The 22,494-nt window shown below is 39.2% G+C and overlaps 1 protein-coding gene across 1 annotated transcript; it reads left to right on the top strand.

Moving 5' to 3' along the window:
* The first annotated feature begins 778 nt into the window (after window positions 1-778).
* LOC148861591 (cysteine-tryptophan domain-containing zinc finger protein 7-like) lies at window positions 779-22,315 on the top strand. Its single transcript, XM_088941551.1, has 14 exons — window positions 779-1,413; window positions 2,334-2,406; window positions 2,520-2,653; window positions 2,801-3,202; window positions 3,306-4,693; window positions 5,709-6,154; window positions 6,245-8,223; window positions 8,329-8,486; window positions 15,210-15,370; window positions 17,373-17,533; window positions 19,801-20,655; window positions 20,746-20,962; window positions 21,072-21,333; window positions 22,075-22,315. The coding sequence occupies exons 1-11, from the start codon at window positions 1,258-1,260 to the stop codon at window positions 19,993-19,995; spliced, it is 5,253 nt and encodes a 1,750-aa protein (XP_088797677.1). The 5' UTR covers window positions 779-1,257; the 3' UTR covers window positions 19,996-20,655; window positions 20,746-20,962; window positions 21,072-21,333; window positions 22,075-22,315.
* Window positions 22,316-22,494: the final 179 nt, after the last annotated feature.

Here is a 22,494-nt window from a genome sequence, read left to right as displayed (position 1 = left end):
CCATGGCATTTCCGTAATTTCATGTCCATTTCTATTTCCTTACGTATACGGTCTAAATACATAATTTTAATCCTCCCCCACCCCCTCAAAATAAAAACAGAAAATCTGATCTCCCACTTGTATTCATCCATCATCAAGATCAACCAACCATCGAGAAAACAGATGGACTAGATTTAGACTCTACCGGATAAGTTACTAGGATCATTCACAACAGAACATCTCTCCATATGCATCGGGCGGTTCTGAAAAGGACACGAAGGCGTATAAACATACGTATTACGTACAGCAAAGAAAGTACGGTGTACGGAAAAAATCCACCAAATTACACAAAATAACCGAAAAACCGTTCCGATAAAATGCGGATATCGTGGATAAGCAAGCCTGTATGACATCATTACCCTCTACCATGAAGTACAACCACATAAGCGCAGGGGTGTTTTCGTCAATAAGGGGAAATTTTCGTCATTTTACGTTTCTCTTTTTGATTTATTTTACCAACAACAAAAGGAAGCTGGGTTAAAGTTTCCTTTATGTCATATTTTTTTTTTTGTAAATAAAATCGGAAAAAAAGAAAAAATTGTGCCGGGAAATACTTTAACATGCTGGATTCCGCTATCTGACACACACAGCGCTTCCTAGAAAATGCCTTTTAGATTCAGACATTCGATCCCAAATTCGTAGAAATAGAGAAAAAAGAAGGAAAATAAAAAAATCGATGGAAAATGAAAAATCGAGATTAAAAAGAAAGATATAAAACTGGTAAAAAACCTTTGTTTTCCCCCTTTTGTCTTCTGGTTAGATCGGTCTGTGTGACTGTGTCTTTGGGGGCTTAAATAATTTCCTCCGAGCGGAAAAGAAAAAAAAGGAAAAATAAAGAAAAAGAAAATACATCTCTCTCTCTCTTTGTTGGACATCAAAACCAGAGGTTTACGGGAACCGAATCGAGCTCGTGAGACCGTTTGAGACGACCTTCAGCGAGAAAGGGTATTCGGGAGTTGGGAGATTGTTGACAGTGATCGTGGTGTTAAGAGGTGTTAGGGAATTATTCTTTGTTATGCGTGTGAGGGTTTGGTGGGTTCGATGGGAGATTGCGATTCCGTCCGATCACGCTGGATTTGGAAGATCTCCTTGTGGGTTTTTATGGGGTTTGGCTTTCTGAGGTGGGTTTGAGAAATTTTTGTAGTTCGGCGGATGTCGGATTTTAGGGAAGGAGGTTGTTTTGGGGGGTAAATTGAGGGTTTGTAGGGGGGAATTTTGATGCTCTCTGTGGGGAGTAGGGATGGGAGGAAGGGGTTAGCTTTGGGTTTTGATGTTGGTGGGGAGATGGACGAGACTGAACTCGAAGAAGGCGAGGCTTGCTATTACCAGGATTACGATAGAAGCGTCGACCCTGATGTTGCTCTCTCTTACATCGTAAGGGGGATTATTCTGAACAAGTTTTAGTTTTTGTTCCCCTATTCATGGAAATTTCGTGATAAAATCTCTCTGTGTTGCTAAGAATTTGTATTTGATCATTTAAAATGACTTGGATTGAGCCCGAAACTTTGAATTCTTCATACGGTTTTGAGTGATGTTTTCTCATTTTCTGGGAACTGTAAGCCTGTAATCCATTCTTTTATTCATGTGTTCTGGTTGTGCAAGGTACGTTTTTTGAAGTTTAGACCTTTTTTCCCTCTCTTTATCATGAATTAAACCCAATTCATTTGCTGCTGGCTTTTTTGAAGTTTAGGAATTAATGTCGTCTAAAAGGTAATGTCTTAGAAACGGAACATGGGAACCCTTACTTTGCTTTTCTCAAGAAACATTGTGGATGCTCATTTGTGTGGGTTTCAGACACACTCAGTGTGAACCATTAGAAGTTTGTTCTTTCTTTGATCAGTTCTGGAGTTAGAGAAAACAAATTTATTGGTTTAATTCAGTTTTACACCCAACTTTTTAGAAACTGAAATTTGTATGACCAGAATAAGTTACTTCCATTTTGCACACGAGGCATATCACAATATGCATCTCTTCCGTGTATAAGGAATGCCTTTTTGTACGTTTTGCCATCTTCGAGCCAACTTGGTTAGTAAGAATTTGAAAGGTCTCTCTATGCCTGCACCTTGGTATTCATGGAACAGTCAATCTGACCAGTACACTTGTGACAAGTTTGTGAAACAAAGTTGCATTGGATATGATGCATGCCCAGCATTTTGGTTTTTGAATATCCACGACTTTCTCGATTTCTTATTGGCATTTAGTCGTTTTTGCTTTGTAGTTTTTATTTTTTGCTTCTCCGTTTGTGTTTTCGAGTTTGATAACAGTATTGAGAGTTTGCTTTCTAATGCATGAAGGATGAGAAACTTCAAGATGTCCTTGGACATTTTCAGAAAGACTTTGAAGGTGGGGTTTCTGCAGAGAATTTGGGTGAGTGACCCATGACTTCGTTGTATAGATCTAGCATAATCCAAATAGAATTGTAGGACATTCTTCATACTCCTTCCTGATTTTTTTTTCTTTGAATTTACTTATTTTGACAGGGGCAAAATTTGGTGGTTATGGTTCATTCTTACCAGCCTATCAGCGTTCTCCTTCTATCTTGTCTCATCCAAGAACTCCACAGAAAGTTCATAATTATAGTACACCAAGATCTCCAAACAACTTGTCATCAGAGGTATAATTTTTTAAATTTGCCACAGTTTCTTCTTATTTGTTCAACTCATAGAGATGAGATAGATGTCATAAATACCTTTGCTGGCTAGGCGATATCTTTTTCTTTTTTTTTAGGCACTGTGGATCATACCACTAGTCTACTATGCAGGTTACCCGCCAAAACTCCACAGTTCCATCAAGTTCGTCTTTCCATGCAAGGCCTGGACCTGCTTCTTCCAGTGCTGCACCACCACCTGTTTCAAAGGCTCCATCAGTGGATAACTCCATCAAGAGAGATGCGTTCTTGTATTCTTCAAGAGGTGGTGGGGAATCTACTCCCAACCAAGAGTTATTGACCAAGTCAACTAATCCAAGTGACCAGAAAACACTGAAGGTTCGGATCAAAGTGGGTTCTGATAACACGTATGCTCGAAGAAATGCTGAAATCTACAGCGGTCTTGGCCTTGATATTTCTCCATCTTCATCATTGGAGGATAGCCCTGCTGAAAGTGGAGGGATACTTCCTCAATCTCATGATACTCCTGATAGATCTCCCACAAGCATACTTGAGGTAGACATCATGCTTTTTTTATCTTTCATTGTCCATTTCTGGGTGGCATTCAAGTGATTTTGCAATGCTTATTCTCTGTTGGTGTTGTTAATTTTTTGAGCAGATTATGACTTCTTTTCCAGTCCCTGGTAATCTATTGTTGTCACCTCTTCCCGATAGTATGCTCCACTTGACAGAAAAGGAAAAGTTTGTAGGAGATGGTAGATCTAAGCGTGCATGCAAGGGTAGCCAAGATGGTTCTTCAATGGAAGTGGAGGACCCATCTTCTGTAAGAGGGGATGGCAAATTATTGGGAGAGAAGAAAATGAAGCCATTGGAGAAAAATGGGAGGTCTGTAGAAGTGAAAAATGCAAATGTTAAGGATCCTGGAAATGATATTAGTTCCATCTTGAGAAAAGAAATAGACATTGAGACTCCAGCAGGCAGGGAGCTTGTTTCTAATGCCTTGAACATTTCTATTTTGTCCAATTCAAAATTTCCAGTTGGAGATGCAGTAAAAGGTGCTTCCAAGGCATCTGATATTTCCAGGGAAGCCAATAAAGAAGCATTGAAAGATAGGTACTTCTCCTCTGATTTTGTGAAGGAGGAAGCTGTGGAGTTGATTTCTAGTCAGGATCTGAACAGGGTTGAGAAGCGGAATTCGAAGACATCTTCAACAGGCAAGATTTGGGAAGACAAGAAAGAGATATCTCACAAGGATGCTTCCTTTGAACGTAAGAAAGATAGGAGCAAAGATGACAAGGCCTGTGACCCATATAAAGTTGAATCCGATGCATTGAAGGGAAGGAAAGATGTTAATGGTGGATCTATTGATCCTCCAAAATGCAAAGTCGGTCTGAAATCTATGTCCCATGAACAGGATGGGGTTAAAATGCCTCAGCAGAAGGAACAACAGTCCTCCGGGGGCAAAAGGAAATCAAAGGGAAGTCAAAGTAATGGCATGCCACCTGCAGAGCTCCAGAAAGAAAGCTCCAGAGTTGATTATTCTGCTGCATTGAAGGACAAGAAGAAGAGCACTTCTGTTGGTGAATACTTGTCTAAAAGTAAATTAGATGGCCCAAAATTACCTAAGGAATCAGGAAAGATCAGAGAAACTTATAAAGATTTACCTGGGGATGTAAAAGCAGAACCATCAGAGAGCAGAACGGACTTGGTGGAAATTCCTTCTAAGGATAGGCAGAAGGATTCAAAGTTTGAGACTTTTGATAAAGAATTCCATACATTTGCTGACAAAACAAAAGAGCGATCAAGTGGTAAAAAAACTGATAGCTCATTGACTCCTGTCACATATCAGAAGACAGCTCCAATCATTGCCCCTCCTTCAATGGAAAGTGGACCCATTTCTGATGGGGCTTCTGCAACTGCACCTCCTGTACTCATACAAGACAATTGGGTTTGTTGTGATAAATGCCAGAAGTGGCGACTCCTACCATATGGAATAGACCCTGGACACCTCCCCAAGAAGTGGAAGTGTAGCATGCTTAATTGGCTGTAAGTTCTTTTCAAGTAGCTATAGGCTCTATTAATATATGATTATGTGTAATGAACTATTATGCCTGTATTAATAATCTTTAAGTTTTAGTCAAAATCCTTTCTGGTTCAGTAAAAAACATGGTGAACTGGCAATTTGAGGTAAGCTTGCAAACAGTATCCATTTATTTGAATTCAAATTTGAAGTCAATCAGTTTAGGGTTGATCCTAATTCAAAAAGAGTTATTTTGTATCTATTAGTAACACTGGTTTGAGTGTTGCATTTTACTAAAAGGTCACATGCTTAAGCTTTGTGAAAATTATTTTCAATTCATTTTGTTAATAATACACAATATCAAAGTCATTTTAGTTCATTTTATCAATAATACAATATTTTGATCTTTTTTAGTTTAATTTATTAATATTATTCTACATCTGATTGCAATTCAAATTTGATCCGCACTGATATAAATCTGATGGATAAGATTTGATTTGAATTTTATTGAATCAGATTTGGATCTAGGTATAACCTGATTCGATCCATTTGCAGCCCTAATTTGAGGTTGAACTGCTGGTTAAACATTGAAAACCACAGCTAGCCCCCTTTTGGTTTGATATTTGGTGCAGTTACGTTGATTTTGATTTCTCTAGTGCTTAGGATTGCCCGTGTGTTTTGAAAAGTTTGCCCTCAACATCAATAGTTGTTACCTTGATGGTTTAAATCAACAGTTAGATATAAATCTAGTTCTTGAAGGACAGAGGAGAAAAAGTAGGTTTGGCCCTCCAGTGGTGGTAGGTATTTACTCACCAAAATCAACTATCCTGGCTTTGTAAGTGTTCAATTTGATGGATATCTGGTTAATGTGATATTCAAGAGATAATCCATCAGGAAATCTGTAATGGTGTTTTATGGTTGAAAGGTGCATAAATCATTTCAGGTCTATTTCCTTAATGATAAATACCTTCGATGGACTACTCCCCTTTCTCTTTTCTCTCTCTTTTTGGACTGACATGCGCTATTAAACCTGGTTTCTAGGCCTGCTGGGATGAACCGCTGTAATATCAGCGAAGAAGAGACAACAAAAGCTGTGCAAGTTCCTCTTCCTCTCCCAGGGGATCTGCAAGGTCAGCCTGGTGTACCAGCATCAGGGCTAAACTTGGCTGATCTGCGACATCTTGACCAGAACAATCAAGATTCTAGTTTGCTTGGTTTATCTGCTGGGGGGAAGAAGAAACATGGGCCAAAAGAAGCAAATGCAGTTAGCCAGACTGGTTCCATGAACTTCCCTAACTCATCAAAGAAGAATCAACAGTTCTCTGTGAAAAGTAGAAGCTTAAATGACGTCACCCAGTCTCCTTTGGAACCCAGTCCAGCAAACAGGCCTGGCTTTCAGAATTTAAGTAAGTCAGGTGACTTCACCAGAGAGAAGCATTTGCATAAACAGAAAGAGAAGCACAAGCAGGAACATTATTTGGATGGAGGTATTGTTCTAAAATCTTGCATTTCTTTGTGTTTTTCTCTCACCTTTCTTGCATGTGTGTAATTGTTTTCTTGATACTTGTTGCCAGCAGGTGATGTGAAGCATTCTAATAGAAAGAGGGAATCTGATCAAGATGGACTTAGAACTTCAAAGAAAATTAAGAAGGACGATTCATATTATACTGATGAAGATTGGAATTCTGACCAAATAGGGGCCACAGGGAAGGTGCTTCCCTGCTCAAGTAAGGATCTGGAGAAATACAATGATTGTTCATCTTCTAAGGACTCAAAGTATGATGCAAGAGACGGTACAATGGCTTCTGTAAAGAAGCTGAAAGATCAGGTTTTGGATGGGGGGACCTTGGATATGGGTAAAAGCAATAGAGTGGATAATGCTACAAAGAAGAGGAAATCAAAGGAGTGGCAGGAAAGCCAGATTTACTCGGAGGTCTCCCCAACTAGGGCACATCATCCCCATGACAGCAGGGTTCCGGTGAAGGAGGAAATTAGTGAGAATGGACGTAGAAAAGAAAAGAGACTTAAGGTGTCTAATTCTGATGGGAAGGAGTCAAGTACAAGTAAGGGTGATGGAAGAACAGAGAAAAAAGGGAAAGTGACCCGAATAATCTTGTCTGGGAATAGAGATCAACCAGTTGATGGAATGAATGAGGAAGGCATTAGTTGTATTGATAAGGATCAACAACAGGGCCATTACCGAGGATCACTACGAGCCTTGGATGGTGTAGATTCATTGAAAAGGGATCTAGGGTATGGGCAAACTTCAGCAGCCACCACTTCAAGTTCATCCAAAGTTTCAGGCTCCCGTAAAACTAAAGGCAAATTCCAAGAAGTGAAAGGCTCACCTGTAGAGTCTGTTACTTCATCTCCTTTGAGAATTCCCAATCCTGACAAGCTTATATCGGGAAGAAGAAACATGCCAGTGAAAGAGGATACCTTCAACTTTGGTCTCTCTGACTTGGGTAGCCCAAGAAGATGCTCCGATGGTGAGGGTGATCGGAGTCATCGGTCTGCAACAGTAAAGAAAGAGAAAACTTCTTCTGGTACTAATCGTGGATCACTGGAGTCATCTATTCTTGATGAGCAGGGTAAGGATGTTTTGAGCAGCAAAGCCAAAGCTCAGGCTGAACCTTCTGAATTTGGAAGTACCCATTTAGTCAATAGGGGTCCTAGTGACCAACAAAACCTTGTCCATGAGGAGGAGAGGTTGAACAACAACTACCATTCTAATGGTTCTATCCCTCAGAAGTCTGGGAAGAATTCTTCTTTGCGGTCTAAAGACAAGCACAGAAGTTCCAAATCTGATTTTGATAAAGGAAAAATCAAGGTATCTGATTCATTCAATGAGCTGGAGGAATTGTATTCAGGTAAGAGCTCAAGATATGAGGCAGAGACTGAATCTCACCATCGTTCACCTTACCATGAAGAAATGAGGGATGGAAAACACAGCTTTCAGGAAAAGTGTAGTTCTAAGCTTGATAAGGATGAGAAGGGTCAGGCAGTTAAGAATGATCATGTAGGAAAATGGGCAAGTGAAAGTAGTAAGCGAGAGGTTCAGTCAAAACATGGAGGACATGAAGGTTCAGATGCAAAATTGGATCCCATTGGCAGTAAAGATGGAAAGTCTATTCCACAGCAGGAGCGTGAGGGTGAAAGACCCTCAAACCGATGTTTCTCTGATAGAATTGATCGAATGGAAATACCCTCAGGGAGAACAAAGTCACAATTGTTCCCAAATTCTGGAGAAAAACAAGAAAGACAGTCTGTGTCTACCCGGCCAGCATCTGTTTCCCAGACAGGAAATGGATTAGAGGTATTGCCAGTTGATGCCTCTGCTGGTGGTGATGTATTGAAAGCTCCAAAGCACCCTAGGAAACCTGATAACCAGAATGGAGCTCATCATAGTAATGTGAGACATCCCACGCCTAATGGGATTGGAGTCAGGGATCTCGATGCTCCAAGTCCACTTAGAAAGGATTCTTCCAGTTATGCTGCTGGTAATAATGCCTTAAAGGAAGCCACAGATCTTAAACACACTGCTGATCGACTTAAGGTATTGATACATGAATCTCTCTCAAAATTTCCTTGCTGCAAGCTTGATGTCATTTATCTGCTTCCATATTTCTAACTTCTCTCTGACTAAACCATCCTTTTGTAGAACTGTGGTTCAGTTCTTGAAACTACTGGGTTATACTTCCAGGCTGCTCTGAAGTTTCTTCACGGGGCTTCCCTTTTGGAGTGCAACATTGAGAATATCAGATATGGGGAGCAAAATCAGTCGATGCATGTGTATAGTACCACTGCAGCACTCTGTGGGTAAGTTATATTAAAGCTGCATGAAAGACCTTTGCTTCTAGTGTGGCTTGATTGTTACGTTTATTTTCTTTTAAAAAGTGATTTGTGTTCATAGTCAATGTCATAAATACTTATATTCTGTTTTCAGTTGATTTGTTTTACATCTTTATAAGCCGGCCTTTGTGGAATTTGTTGTGAGATGCTTCACAGTCTGCGCATTTCTATTGCAATAGCAGTTATGACATTTATTCCTATTTTTGTTTTGCTGCTCTTGGAAGTGCCTTCTTTGGTAATTTTATGGTGGAGGCATTTGTTTCATTTCAATGCAGCCCAAAATAATTGCTGTCTCATTGCCCTTGTTTTGCTAGATAGTCATCTAGCCTGTTGGCAGTCCTTCGGACACATTTAAATTCAGCCTCAACCTCCTTTGCAATCTTTTCCATTTCCCTAATCACATGTTTAAAAGTCCATGGAGACTGGCTGCTGTTTACAGCCTAGGAAATGACCACCTGTGAGTCTCCTTCCACCTCAATATACCTGAATCCCATCTGTTTAGCTAGCTCCAAACCTTCAGTGAATTCCCTGTGCCAATCGGTCCTGAGAACACAGCCAGTATCCTCCTTTCAGAATTTTTTATTACTCCTATACCCAAGAGTCCCGGATTTCCAAGGGAGCTCCTATCAAAATTCAGTTTCATTTTATTGCCTTCTAGTGGTTTCCACTCCAACCTTACTTTGTCTCTCACTCTTGAGGACTGTGCTACTTCAGTCCAGGTTCTTAGAATGTCTGTGACTCAGAAAGCTATCCAAGGATTTTACCCAATGAGCTACTTTCACCTTGATGCTGTTAAATACTTCCTCTACTATTCTGCTTTTCTCTAAGAAGATCCTGTTATTCCTTTCTTCCCACACCACCTAGCATATTGTTGCCTTTGTAGCTTTCCACATTACCATCCCTCTTTTCTTTCTTTGTCTTAGGAAGTCGCGGTTGAAGAGTCTTGCTACATCTTGAGGGGGAGCCCACTTGCAGCCGAAGAGAATACAAAAGAATTCCCAAATTCGATGCACAGAAGAACATGATATTAATAAATGAGATAGGGTCTCACCACTTACACAAATAGCACACATGAGGAGAAAGGCAAGCATAAGGCCTTCTTCTCTGTAGCATTACCACAAGTGTTTACCTTGCCAAGGAATGTTTCCCAACAGAAAGCTTGAATTTTCAAGTGAATAGGCTTGCACCAAATTTCTTTCACAAGGAAATCCCCAACTAGGGGGTTGGGGAATGCAAGTACTCTAAAGAAAGAAGAGCAAGAGAAGAGACCATTTGAAGAGCCTACCCAAATTCTAACTTCCAATGACGGGTCCAAGTGGATTTGCCTTAGTAGGTCCAACAATCGGATTAAAGATTCACACACATGTTCCCAAATTAGATACAGTTTCTCCCTAAGTTTGAACGAGCAAAGAGATTGGGAAATTTGTCTTTAAGTGGGGTTTCCCCTACTCAGAGGTCTTTCCAAAATAGAACTTTATTACCCGATCCCACATCGAATTGGATGGAGTTGGGGAAAGTAGTGTAGGCTTCATGAATTGCTTTCCAAGGAGAGGCTAAAGTAATGTGAGGGGAACTTTTGCATCCCAACCATTTCCATCCACCCCATGAATGCTCTCAATCACTTGGTGCCACAGTCTATCACTCTCAAAAGGAAATCTCCAAAGCCACTTACCTAGTAAAGTTGTGTTCCTTATTCCTAAACCCCCTTGTTCCTTGGGTTTTCTAACCTGCTTCCAATTGATCAAATAGTCTTTCCTTTCATCTCTTGGATCCCAAAGGAAATCTCTCGTGTATTTCTCTAAGCACCATGCTACCCTAGGAGGGATTCTAAAGGTTGAGAGGAAATAGGTGGGGAGATTTGCCAAAGTGGCTCTAATCAAAGTTATTCTTCCACCCAACGAGATATAATTCCTCTTCTACAGGGCTAATTTCCCATCAAACCTTTCTATGACTGGTTTCCAAAACCCATTTGACCTAGGGTTTCCTCCTAAAGGTTGACTTAAGTAACTAATTGGCCAATTTCTGATCTCACACCCAAGATTTCAGCATATCTTAGGAGTTCCCCTTCTTCCAAGTTGACCCCTACAGTACCACTTTTAGTCCGGTTTATCCTCAGCCCTGTCGCCCCCACAAAATTATTCAACAGCATCTTCAGGTTTGCCACGACTTCCTCATTATTTCCTTCGTAGAAAAAGATAGTGTCATCTGCAAACCTGAGATGGGCAACAACCACCTAGTTTCTACATACCCTCCAACTTCTAATTAGGCCTTGAATATTAGATTTTTCCACCATCCTGCTTAACACTTCTACCACTAGGGTAAAAGGGAAGGGCGATAGGGGGTCGCCTTGCCTAATTCCTCTCATAGCTGGGAAGAAATATTTCGCTACACCATTGATTAGGATTGAATAATGAACCGAACTTAAGCACCCTTCAATCCAAGATCTCCACCTAGCTCCAAAGCTCAATCTTTCTAGTGTTTTTAGGAGGACTTCCCAGTTAACCAGGTCATAGGCTTTTTCTAGATCTACGTTACATACCAGACCCTTTTCTCTACCTTTTTTTTGTCCCTACAACACATTCATTGGCCACCAAGTTTTGATCCACAAGCTGCCTTCCTTCTACAAAGGCACCTTTGGAATGGAGAAATGATCAAGGGTAACAGAGAAACTTTGTTCTGAGCACAGTTGTGAGTAAATGTAATGGGGAGAGATAAGAGATTTTATCTCTCACTGACGTTTTACACATTGTATCTTTCACTTGTACAATTCCGTCTCCTTTAATAAAGTTTATTGTTAAGTATTATCGATAAAAAAAATCCTCCCTAGTAGCCCCTTGTTTTGATAGAGTGTCATCAGTTTGCTGACCTTCTAACCCACCTAAAACTTGCCCCAATTTCCCTTTTTGGGCACTTAATTTTTCTCACAATCTGTATATGGGTCCAGATACCCAAGCTATTTGTTTCCATCCACCCTATTACCAATTGAGAGTCCCCTTGCATCTCAATCTGTTGGAGGCCCAGTTGTTTATCCAATCTCAAGCCTTGGCAAAGGGCCAAGACTTCAGCTCTTAGTGAATCTCCTGTCCCTATTGGTCCTGAGAATAGAGCCAGTACTTCTCCTTGTCTGTCTCTTAACACTCCCCCCAATACCAGAAGGGCCTGGGTTATCTAAAGAGCTCCTATTAAAGTTCAATTTCACCCTTTACTGTGCTGAAAGGGTCTAGCTTTCCTGAGAAGTAGGGTTTGTAGAGGAGGAGCTTGCATTGCACTCCAGCCCCTGATTATTTCATCAGCTGAGAACTCCTTGAATACATCTCCCCCTGTTACTCAGCCCTGGAAGTGCCCAAGCTTGCAAGAGGCCCAGGCATTGCCCAGCCTGCAGTCTTGATGTAATGACACCATATTTCAGCAGCAACACGGCAGTGGATGAAGCAATGGTCCATTGTCTCTACCTCCTGCCCACACATGCAACAAGTTAGTTCCTGGACTTGCATCCCTCTACTTGATTAGTTTCCTTGGTAAGGCACTTCCCAAGAGCAGCAGCCCAAAGCAAGAAGCCCACCTTTGAAGGCACCTTAAATTTCTGGACCACTTTTATAAGGGAAGGAGGCCTGTTTAGAGCTTCTCAAATTCGCTGCAAATAATTTGACAGAAAAGTCAGTCACCATTACTTCTCCACCTCCTGCACCATTGATTACCGTAGCCATCTCTGGTAGCTTTGTCCTTTAACATTTGAAGCAAACCAGATGCACTTTTCAGCTCCCAATCATGCTAGTTTCTTCAAAATCTAGGCATCCAAACTGCTTTCCCTCAACATTCAAGTAGAGCAACAGTGGCTTCCCTATTTTCAGCAATCTGAAACAGCTGAGGGAATATCACCTCCAAGAGCCTATCCGCATGCCAAGGATCTTTTCAGGAAGATACGCTTCATCACCCACTTTGTAGGTAATGCCCATAAGGGAAGACATTATAGATATTCATGATACCCTTCCAGAGAGAATGACCATAAGAGAGGAAGTAGCCCAGTTTCCCCTTCTTTAATCCATACTTAACAGCAATCAGGCTCCTCCACCAGCCAATCCACTTCCCAAGAAGAGCCATATTAGACCATGTTTGGGAGTGCTTAAGTTAAAAACAAGTGCTTATTTGAATAAGCACTTATTTGCACTTGGCACCCAACTTTTTCAAGTGTTTATTTTAAAAAATAAGCACTTATTTCATATTGGGCTATTGGTAGTCTTTTTCTCCAATAAGCACTTAAATAAGCATTTGTGACTTTTGTCTTTCATTTTCTTTCAAAATTTCAAAATATACCTTTATGAAAGTACTTTTATTAAATCACTTTTATGAAAGCACTTTTACAAAAGCAGTTTTATGAAAGTACTTTTATGAAAGCACTTCTATAAAAGCACTTCTATAAAAGCACTTTAATGAAAGCACTTTTATAAAATTCAACTAGGGATAATTTTATAAGTGGTATTTTAAAATTCAACTAGGGATAGTTTTAGAAAAAATAAATTGAATAAGTGCTTATTGTATAAGCACTTAAAAAAAGCTGGAAATTTGGGCTTAAAAAATAAACCCCTATTTTTAAATAAGCACTTATTTTGGGCTTATTTCCAAAATATCATTAAGTGCGTAATGGCCCAAATAAGCACTTATTTTTAAGCACTCCCAAAAATGGCCTTAAAGTCCTTTACTCTTTTCACCCCTAAACTGCCTTCCCCAAGGGGAGCACAGATGTGGTTCTGATTAGCTAAACGCATTTTCTTCTCCTGCCAGCCTTTCCAAAGGAACTCTTTTCTAAATATTCATAATTATTTTATCCACTTTCATAGGGACTGAGGACAAAGATAAATAGTAAGTCAGGTGGTTAGATAGGGTGCTTTTGACTAGAGTTATTCTTCCTCCTTTGGAAAACCAAGTTATTAAGCATTCCCTGAAGCAATGATCAGCTTCATATCAGTGGTTAATTTGAAGGTTTTTCTTGGTGATAACATTAAGGTTTAGCTAAGCTCAATTTTCCTGACATGGCATATTAGGCAGATTGAATGTGTTTGCAGCAATTCTTTGGTTGTGGACAAGGTTATTTACACTTAGAAGAGTCTTAAAGTTCTTTCAATTTTGATAGTGGTTCCCTGGGCTATTTGGGAAAATGGTATAATTTCTGGGAGAGATAAGATGGTAGAGTTATTTACTCTATCTTGTGTTAGGAGAAGAATTTCCAGTTGCTCCGGGGCTTTTGCCTTGCTCCAGAGATTTGTGGAGCTTCTAGTTGCTTTCTGTTATTGTTGAATAGGATCTAAGGATACTATTGGGTGGATTTCTAATGATGGAGACACCATCTGATGCTTTCTGCTGTACTAAGTTTAATACAATTTTTTTTTCTTACATGGTCCCCCATAGAATATCTTGATCTCTTGAGCCTCATATTTTGCTTGATTTCCATAAAAAAAGTGTTCTGCTTGATAGTTTTGGAAGAATTTGAATTGGGTTCTTGAGGATCTATCATGGGGCACCTTGTTGATCTTTGTTGAGTAGACTTCCTCCTCTTAGGTTGGCTATGTTTTGAGGTTCCATGATGATAATTCATTAAAGAAGACACCAACTGAGAGGTGGCTCGTTGGTGTATTAGCTGGTTTGTTCCAGCAGTGATGCGGAATTGAATCCCGCAACCACCACTTTGGGGAGAAAAGGGGTCAAGGGGAGGTTTAGTGGTGCATGCACCGAATAGCGAAAAAAAAAAGAAAAGAAGAAGAAGAAAAGGAAAATATATATAAACAAATACCAACTCACACCATCACTGCAGGGGGCCTAATAGCCTAGGATACACAAGAAAGCCCTGAAGCTTGGGGAAAAACACTCATGAAGCATTAAAAACAATTTGGAACAAAAAAAAGTGCAAAATACAAAACCAACTCAAAGCATTTAAGCTTCCATCAATGAAGACCTCAGCCACCTAAGCAACCACATCCCGGAAGAGGAACTCAACGAAACCAAACCAAGAAAGGACAATCATTTCTCACAGGAATGCTCCTTGGGCTTTATCCTCCTCGATGGTAACTATTGTTAGAGATTACCTCCCCCTCCCCAACCTGGTTGCATGGTTTTGTCTCCGTCTCTGATCCTTTTTCCCCCTTTTATTACTGAATCTTTCAACCTCCCCCTTCTCTGTAAATTGTGAATTTGCACTATAGAATAAATTAAATAAGTTGACATACATGAACATTATAATAGTATTGACAAAAAGGGAGAAATATTGTTGATCAAAAGAAAGGGAGAAATATTATATGGTTAGTGTATAAGTTGAAATTGGGTGAACTTGACTAGGTGTTTAGGAGGTGTGTGTCTGACTGGTTTAGGTCCTGTGAAGACAAATGAGGTAGCCGGGTCCTGGGAAGAGAGCGAGTAGAAGTGTGCTCACTATTGGGCATGTCTGCCCAAAGCTCCTTTGTCCTGGTCTTTTGATTTTAAAATAGAAAAAAGGTAGAAGTTGAAAGCAATAGCATATGATATCCTGGAATTTGTTTGAACAAGTTTCATTAGTGATTGACATGTGTATATGACACTATCTGGATTAGCCAAGTTCAGAAAATGAAGTTAGATTATAGTATTCTGAAGCTTATATTTCTGCATAATTATGCAACTATACTTGACTCCTTATTAACAATGCCTTCTTATAAACTCTAGATTTTGTGCTCGTGAATATGAAAGATGCAAAGAGATGGCTGCTGCCTCTTTGGCTTACAAATGCATGGAGGTGGCATACATGAAGGTCATTTATTTCAAACATTCCACTGCAAGCAAAGACCGTCATGAGTTGCACACTGCTTTGCAAACGGTTCCTCCAGGTATTTGGATAACACCCAAAAGTTTGAAACTGAAACATGTGATAAAAAGCCTGTTTTGATCTTTGCTTTACTTCAAGATAGTTGAAAACATTCCTTGAAGTGGAGTCATCTGAGCCATAGAGTGCCAAAGGAGGTATTGCTACTTGATAACAAGGTTCAAATTATCGATACGCCTGTGTATCGGCAGAGGTGTATCGGTACTAAAACCATGCGCTTATATGTTTTTTTTTTAGTTTTTTTTTTTCAAAATTTGGTTTTTGGGTAGGTTTTTATATGTATTTTTTTTATTAAAAGAGGGTTCCCGAAACACCTGTAAACAGGTGTTTTGGAACCCAAAAGATACGATATTATATGCCCGATACAGGGCGTATCGTATCAAAATTTTGATCCTTGCTTGAGAAGATAAGAACAAATGAGACAATACATGCAATCTCAAAGTTCTTTGTTAATAGGAGTTGAAAATGGATTCATGAACAATGTAACTGTTGTGATAGTAGAAAAATATAGCTCCTAATTATATAGGTTTATTTTCCCATTCAATGTCTCAAGGCCTATTGAAGACAAACAAAACATGATATACAGTTGGAATAGAGCAAATTATTACATGTTTTTCCATGAACAATATTCAAATATCTGTTTTATAAGATTGATTACCTAAAATAAAGTTGAGCAGATACTTCGAAATATATCATTGAAGCACTTTTCTCACTCAAGGCAAGTGCTAAGTTTGCATATATTCATTTCACCGACAACAGTCACACCTTGGCCATGTGCCACAGATGCTTCTCCTGGTGTGGTGCACTTTTGGCACTTGACCACCCAATTAACATGTGCATCAATCAAGCAACTATTGTTTTTCTTTTCCCCGGTTCATCAGTCACACGTTATGTCTGTTAACTAATCAAAAATAGTTTGGGTTTGTTAAAGGGATGTTTTCCTCAGCTCCTTGGATACCAAATACATGCTGGAAAGTAGGTGATCTTCCCTAGATTAGAATGTGGGACATTCACATTAGTGGTACCCGCCTATATACACATGTGAAGATAAGTGGAACATTCACATTAGTAGTACCCGCCTATATACACATGTGAAGATAAGTGGAACATTCACATTAGTGGTACCCCCCTATATACACATGTGAAAATAAGGACAAAGAAAAACAAAGAGGTTCAATAAGGAATCTTCAAATCAGCAATTATCCTGTCCTCTAGTAAGTAATAGATAACACATTAATCGGTTAACACTAAATCTGATCAATTGGCAACCATTTTCCCATCAAATAAAAAAAGGGAAGAAAAAAAGAAAAAAGGAAATATCTTTTAAACATTGATGATCTTTTATCATGTGGTGACTTCTTTCTGAAAGGGGTTCTACAGTTGTAAAACATTTGGTTTGCTGGGATTTGGAACCACTTTGACAATCAAAACATGAGTTGGGAAAGCATCTTCAGGGTATCTTGGTAATTGTATGCCAAAATGCATTTGACTACATAAGCACCAATAGATCTATGAAGTAGCATTGGCTGTTGCCACAAAAGATTTGCTTTCTATGTTAAATTCTCAATACTAATTGACTTGTGCAAGAGGTTGTGGTGTGTTGTGCCTAACGTGGATAGTTCCTCTCTCACACTATTAAACTGGTTGAGTATAGTTTAATATGAAGAGATTTCGAAAAACTAGTGTTTTGTGAAGTAATGATGAAGAATGCATTAGTTTGTATGTGTGCATCTCAAGAAAATTTATGCGAGTGGTTGTGTTTTCTTTGTGCTTTCTTTTTGCCATTATATTGCCCAACTTATTCAACACTTCCACCATTGCCTTGTCATACAGTTGTTGTTCAAGGAATTGTTCTGTATTTTCTCCTCAGAACTTGCCTTTTTTTTCCTACTGTTTTTACCTATTTTCATTTGTAATGTGCCTTTCTTTTTTGATGTGACACTAGTTTAAAGTCTTCAGTAATAGTTTTGTTGCTGATATTAACCTATATTTTATCTTTGCCTTAGGAGAATCTCCGTCATCATCTGCTTCAGATGTCGATAACTTAAACCACCAAGGGATGCAGGATAAGACTGCTTTAACCAAGAGCACTAATTCACCCCATGTTGGTGGAAACCATGTAATTGTTGCTCGTAACCGTCCCAGATTTGAGGGGCTTCTTGACTTCGTAAGTTCACTCAATCCTAAAGTCTCTAGTCTCTACTTCATGGAAGATCAGGTTTGATAGAAATACATAATAAGTAATGCCTGCTCTACTCGAGATGCCACTCCATGTGGATATCTTGAACATTAAATGCATTGGCTAAAATGGGCATTACAAGCTTGTTGGCACGTTCCAGGAATGACAAAAAAAGGAAATTGCTGCCCGGCAGCTATTTCGTAAGCAGTTTTGTGTGCTATGTGGGTTTGAAAGAAACTTAAGAGTGTTCAAGCAGAAAGCAAGGCTGGAGGAGTAATCAATTCTGCCTGGGCGCACCTATTAAATCTCTTCTTTCCTAAAGATACTTCCCATTGTAGCACTTATAGTCACATGATTCACACCTAGGAAGTTGCATTATAAGATCCATTATATATTTTTTTGACCGTCTAATTGAATAAAATGGCTTAAATGATATTTTATTTGGATAATGGTTTTAGGTGGGTTCTCTGATACTGGGGCCCATCCCCTGGTGCTTTTGCCATATCTACTAAGGTTTTAAAAGGCAGACTGAACTGAAGTGGTTGATGAAGAGATGAGGTTTAACCTTGAAAAAAAAGTGGATAAATTCATAAGTCAAAAAATGACAAAAAAGAAACTAATATTAAACTGTTAATGTATTGCTTATATGGTTTCCCAGTTTTCTAGGCCCTTCAGTTTCTGCTCTATATTGGATCTTTATAATATGAAGACCCATCTTGTCTTTCATAGACATTGAGATTTGAGAATATTAAAAGAAAAACATCTCACATTTTCTATGTACCAATGCACATCCATTTCAACGACAATTCAATTTTCAGCAAGAACATCAAAAGAAAAACATCTTACATGTCACATTTTATATGTACTAACGGACATACGTTTTAATAATTCACAAATGACCATATGGATTTAATTGAATATTTGAACATGATTATTGGCTGAAAGCCTGAAACCATTTCTTAAATACCATTTGATATTCAATCAAACAGCATGTTAAAACAGAATTTTTAAAGAATCTGTGTGGTAATTATAGAAGCTAAAAGTTGGTGGGTAGAAGGGCTGTGTAAAAGGGGAAAGCTGGTCTGAAATTTGGCCCTGGCTGTGGTTTTTTGGTGCTAGTGGCAGGAAAGGAATGCAAGGATTTTTAAAAATAACAGTAGTTCTACTGACTATTTTGTACATGGAAATCTTTTTGTAAATCTGGGTTTGGAATTGTAATGTGCAGGGGAAGTTTTTATAAGCCCTGGGTACAGAAACTTATTGTACATGTTTTGTTTTGTGTTAATATATTTCCATACCATTACTTTCTTCCAAAAAAATATAGAAGCTAAAAGTGTAGAAAACAGATAAAAACTAATGTTTCTGTGATGGCCAGTTGAGAAGCTTGCCAGATGACTTAGAGACAATGTTAAGGAAAAAGAAGGCAACCAAATTTAAGAAATAGGAAAACAAAGAGTGAAACATGGTGTTTTGAGAAGGACCAACTTACTGATTCATAAGCATAGAAGCACAAAAAACCTCATTGAATCCTACAGATTTTAGGTATTCTAGAGTTTTGTATCCATTGAAAAAACACCATTGATTTCATCGAGTATCAAGAGAGAGTAATGGAGAAAGCAACTGTTTTTTTTTGTTTGAAAGGTAAAGAGAAACTCATTAAAAAGAAAAGAGAGTATAAAAAGAAGGTGATAAGATATCACCCAAGAGGAAGGGAGGGAGGGAGCACCAATCTCCCGCCTCCACATATTCTGAGTCTAAGCCAATTTCATTGTCTTTTTTATTTCTGAAAAATCCCCAACTGAGAATCTGATCTGTTATGAACCCAAGAGTCCTCACCACCAGCATCTTCTTCAACTGTTCAAAGAAAAGAAAAGAGAGTAGGGCTTCTTTCTCTGCGTGTGTGTGTTTAATTTATTTGTTTGTTTGTCATGGTCAAGAGATAAGAGGCCTACTAGGGAATAGCTACTGCAAACACCCCACCTCCCCCCCCCCCCCCCCAAAAAAAAAAAAAAAAAAAAAAAATAATAATAATAATGGCCAGCTGCAGGAAAATGGAGCTTATGCCTTGGTTGTACCTCATGCCTTGTGCTTTGAGGTCTACACCTTGCAAGGTCAAAGGCTTAAGTCTCAAGTGAACAAATGGAGCTATAGCCTACTATTGCTTTATATGCATGAGCATGCGGGCTGGAGAATTGGCTTGATACACACTTTATTATATTTGCCTAGAGTATGAGTGTCTTCAATTTTGATTGTAGGCTAAGGAAGCAGCTTCTGCAATGGAAGCATCAAAGAAGTCAAGGAATGCTTTTGCAGTTGCTAATGCGCATCGGGAAGAAGGCCGGTGTGTGGAGGCTATCTCCTCTGTTAAGCGGGTCCTTGATTTCTGCTTCCATGATGTGGAGGGTTTTCTGCGGCTTGTACGGCTTGCCATGGAGGCTATTAACCGATAAAAACAGTGGTAGTAGAGAGACTGTCAACTCTGTGAATATGTTGTGCTTCTCTGGTCTGTTTCCTTGGGTAGGCCTCAAGGAGGAAAAGAAGCGGAGTTGGATCCCCTGGACGTAAATGTAAAACTTTTGAGAATGTACTGATTGCTCCAACTCAGTGCCTCTGTATAATGTGTACAAAATGAGATTGATTTGCAATTTTTATAATGTATTCTTTGTGAGCCTTTCGCTGGTTTTTTGATATGGACGAGGGTGTAACATGCCAACCAATAAGTTTTGAAGATTGGATGAGGAGAAGTGCCTCTGTTTATGAGTTAAAGGCTTCTGTCACAAGGGTTGGAGGAGATAACAGAAATGCAGTTATATGGCTCCATCCAGGTCAGAGCTGGAGATGATAGAGAGATTTTGAACCTATTCAGAATCAGTAGAAGGCGGCCTGAACGCTGATGTAGTTAGTTCTGATTGTTCCTTTTTTTTCCTGGACATCTGTGAAGGGCTTCAAATTTTGTCTTTTTTATCTTAAAATTTATTTGAGAAAGGAAAAATGAAGGTGTTGACGGTGGTTGCCTACTTGTTCTTGAAATTTCAAGCTCTTCATTGTGCCTTTGAATCTCTGTTACGATATTCCTGCAATCCTTGGGGCAATAGAGGAAGCAACATTGGGTAGGTTCATGTTACGTTTCACTATTATGCAGATGCTTCTCTTTCTTTTCATTTGTTTCTATAATAATTACATGTTCTACTTGTCTATAGGTTGCATGATTATCTATTGTAGCAGTTGGGATGATTGGCTATCTGTCGATAAAGGAGACAAGTAGGAAGAAGTTATGGGCATATATATGCATATATTTACTGAGAGTGAGAGGGGGGAGGGGAAACGGGAGGGAGACAGAAGACTTGTGGTACTGAGCATGGTGTTTACATTGTAGAATTTACCTGTGGAGTTTGAGTCATCATGCTCTACTGAAAGGTTAGCAAATTTCTCGTAACTCTCAAAATATGTATGGTGCCTTTCTGTTTATTCCCCATGTGGCATGATTGTTTATGTACACACTTTATTTGTTTTGTTTTGATTTCAGGAGTATATAGTGGCTATTAAAGCACGGGAGAATGTTCTTTTGCTGAGATTATCTCCAGTATTTGATACTGGTTCATTCATGGCAGTTATACCTTCCATATTCATTGCAGATGGTTATTTGTCAGCATGTGGGTTTAGCTTATGACGTGTTTGGAAGCCTTTGGCCAAATGAATATTTTACATCGAGCCGATAAGGAATTCCATTATAAATTATGTTTGTGCTCATGCCTCACTGCTGGCCCATGGGTATGAAGATCTCAGAGGTAAAAGCTTCACTTTCACTCAAACATTATCCCAAGCTTGCTGAATTTTTGAAGTATCATTGCTCTAACTGTAGTAATCCAAGTTGCTTGTTGGAATCATTATGTCATAGTTGCCCTAATGCACAGTTTAGATTTTGTTATGTGGTAAAAGCCGTATCAGTTAAAATTAGTCTTTATTTTGTATACGAAGTTGGTGGTTTGTGTCAGTGTTTTAAAACTGGACACCAAAGGCTGGTCTGTTTTCCATCTGGTTGGGTCAGCAGTTCAACCATCTGGGTCAACAGGTGAAGCCATGACGGCATCATAAAAATTTCAAAAATAAAAGAAATACAAAACCTGGCAACCCACTGAATGTTTTGGACAGATCAGCGGTTGAAGTTGAACCATCCAGGTTGACAGGTCGTTTAGTGAATCAAAGGTTTTTTATAAAATAGTGGGTTAGATGTTGACCTCAACTGGTATTGTGACCAAGCCCTATTGGCCCAGTCAATTGCAGTTGAAAACACTGGTTTACGTTTGGATGGTGTAGTGGGTTATGTCAGTATGAAGCTGGTCTGGCTGCCCCGAGGGGTGAGGGAATCCTTTCAGAGGGAAGCTGGATAGAGGCAAAAACTGTGGCATCTGACTCATGTCAGCCTAGTCTTACACTTCAACAAATATCGATTCTTAGTTTCCTCCATTGATCATGTTTGTGTGATGGGTAAATATGTTGGTCACAATTCTGTGTGGTTTTTATTTCAGGTAGGAAAAAGAGTTGTGACAACAGTAGCGGCAGCAGGAAAGGGGTGACAGCTGAAGGGCATCGACAAAGTATTTCCTTTGCACTGTGAATGATAAAGCAAAGTTACAATTCTCCCCCCTCTTCATGATACTATTATCTGTGTCTCCACCTTGTCCTACTTTCACCTCCTTTGCGAGTGTATCATAGAAACAACATTGATTTTTTTCATCTTTATAATAAGAAAAAGAAAATTTACCATCACCTTGATGAAACTATTTGCAATTTTGCCACCATTACGTTGAGCTTGTATGTTATAATACATAAACGTCCTGTCCCTTACATAAGAGTCTAGAGAGGGGGATTGAAATTCAGTTGAGCTTGGTGATTCTTATGTCCAAATCCTCTACTTTTTTACTGCTCAAGGACATGATCAATCTTTC

Source organism: Nelumbo lutea, chromosome 4 (genome assembly GCF_056320005.1).
Source record: "Nelumbo lutea isolate HS-2025 chromosome 4, American lotus-T2T, whole genome shotgun sequence".
Lineage (NCBI taxonomy): Eukaryota > Viridiplantae > Streptophyta > Magnoliopsida > Proteales > Nelumbonaceae > Nelumbo > Nelumbo lutea.
Note: the sequence above shows the minus strand (reverse complement) of the source record. Positions and strands in the feature narration are given on the sequence as shown.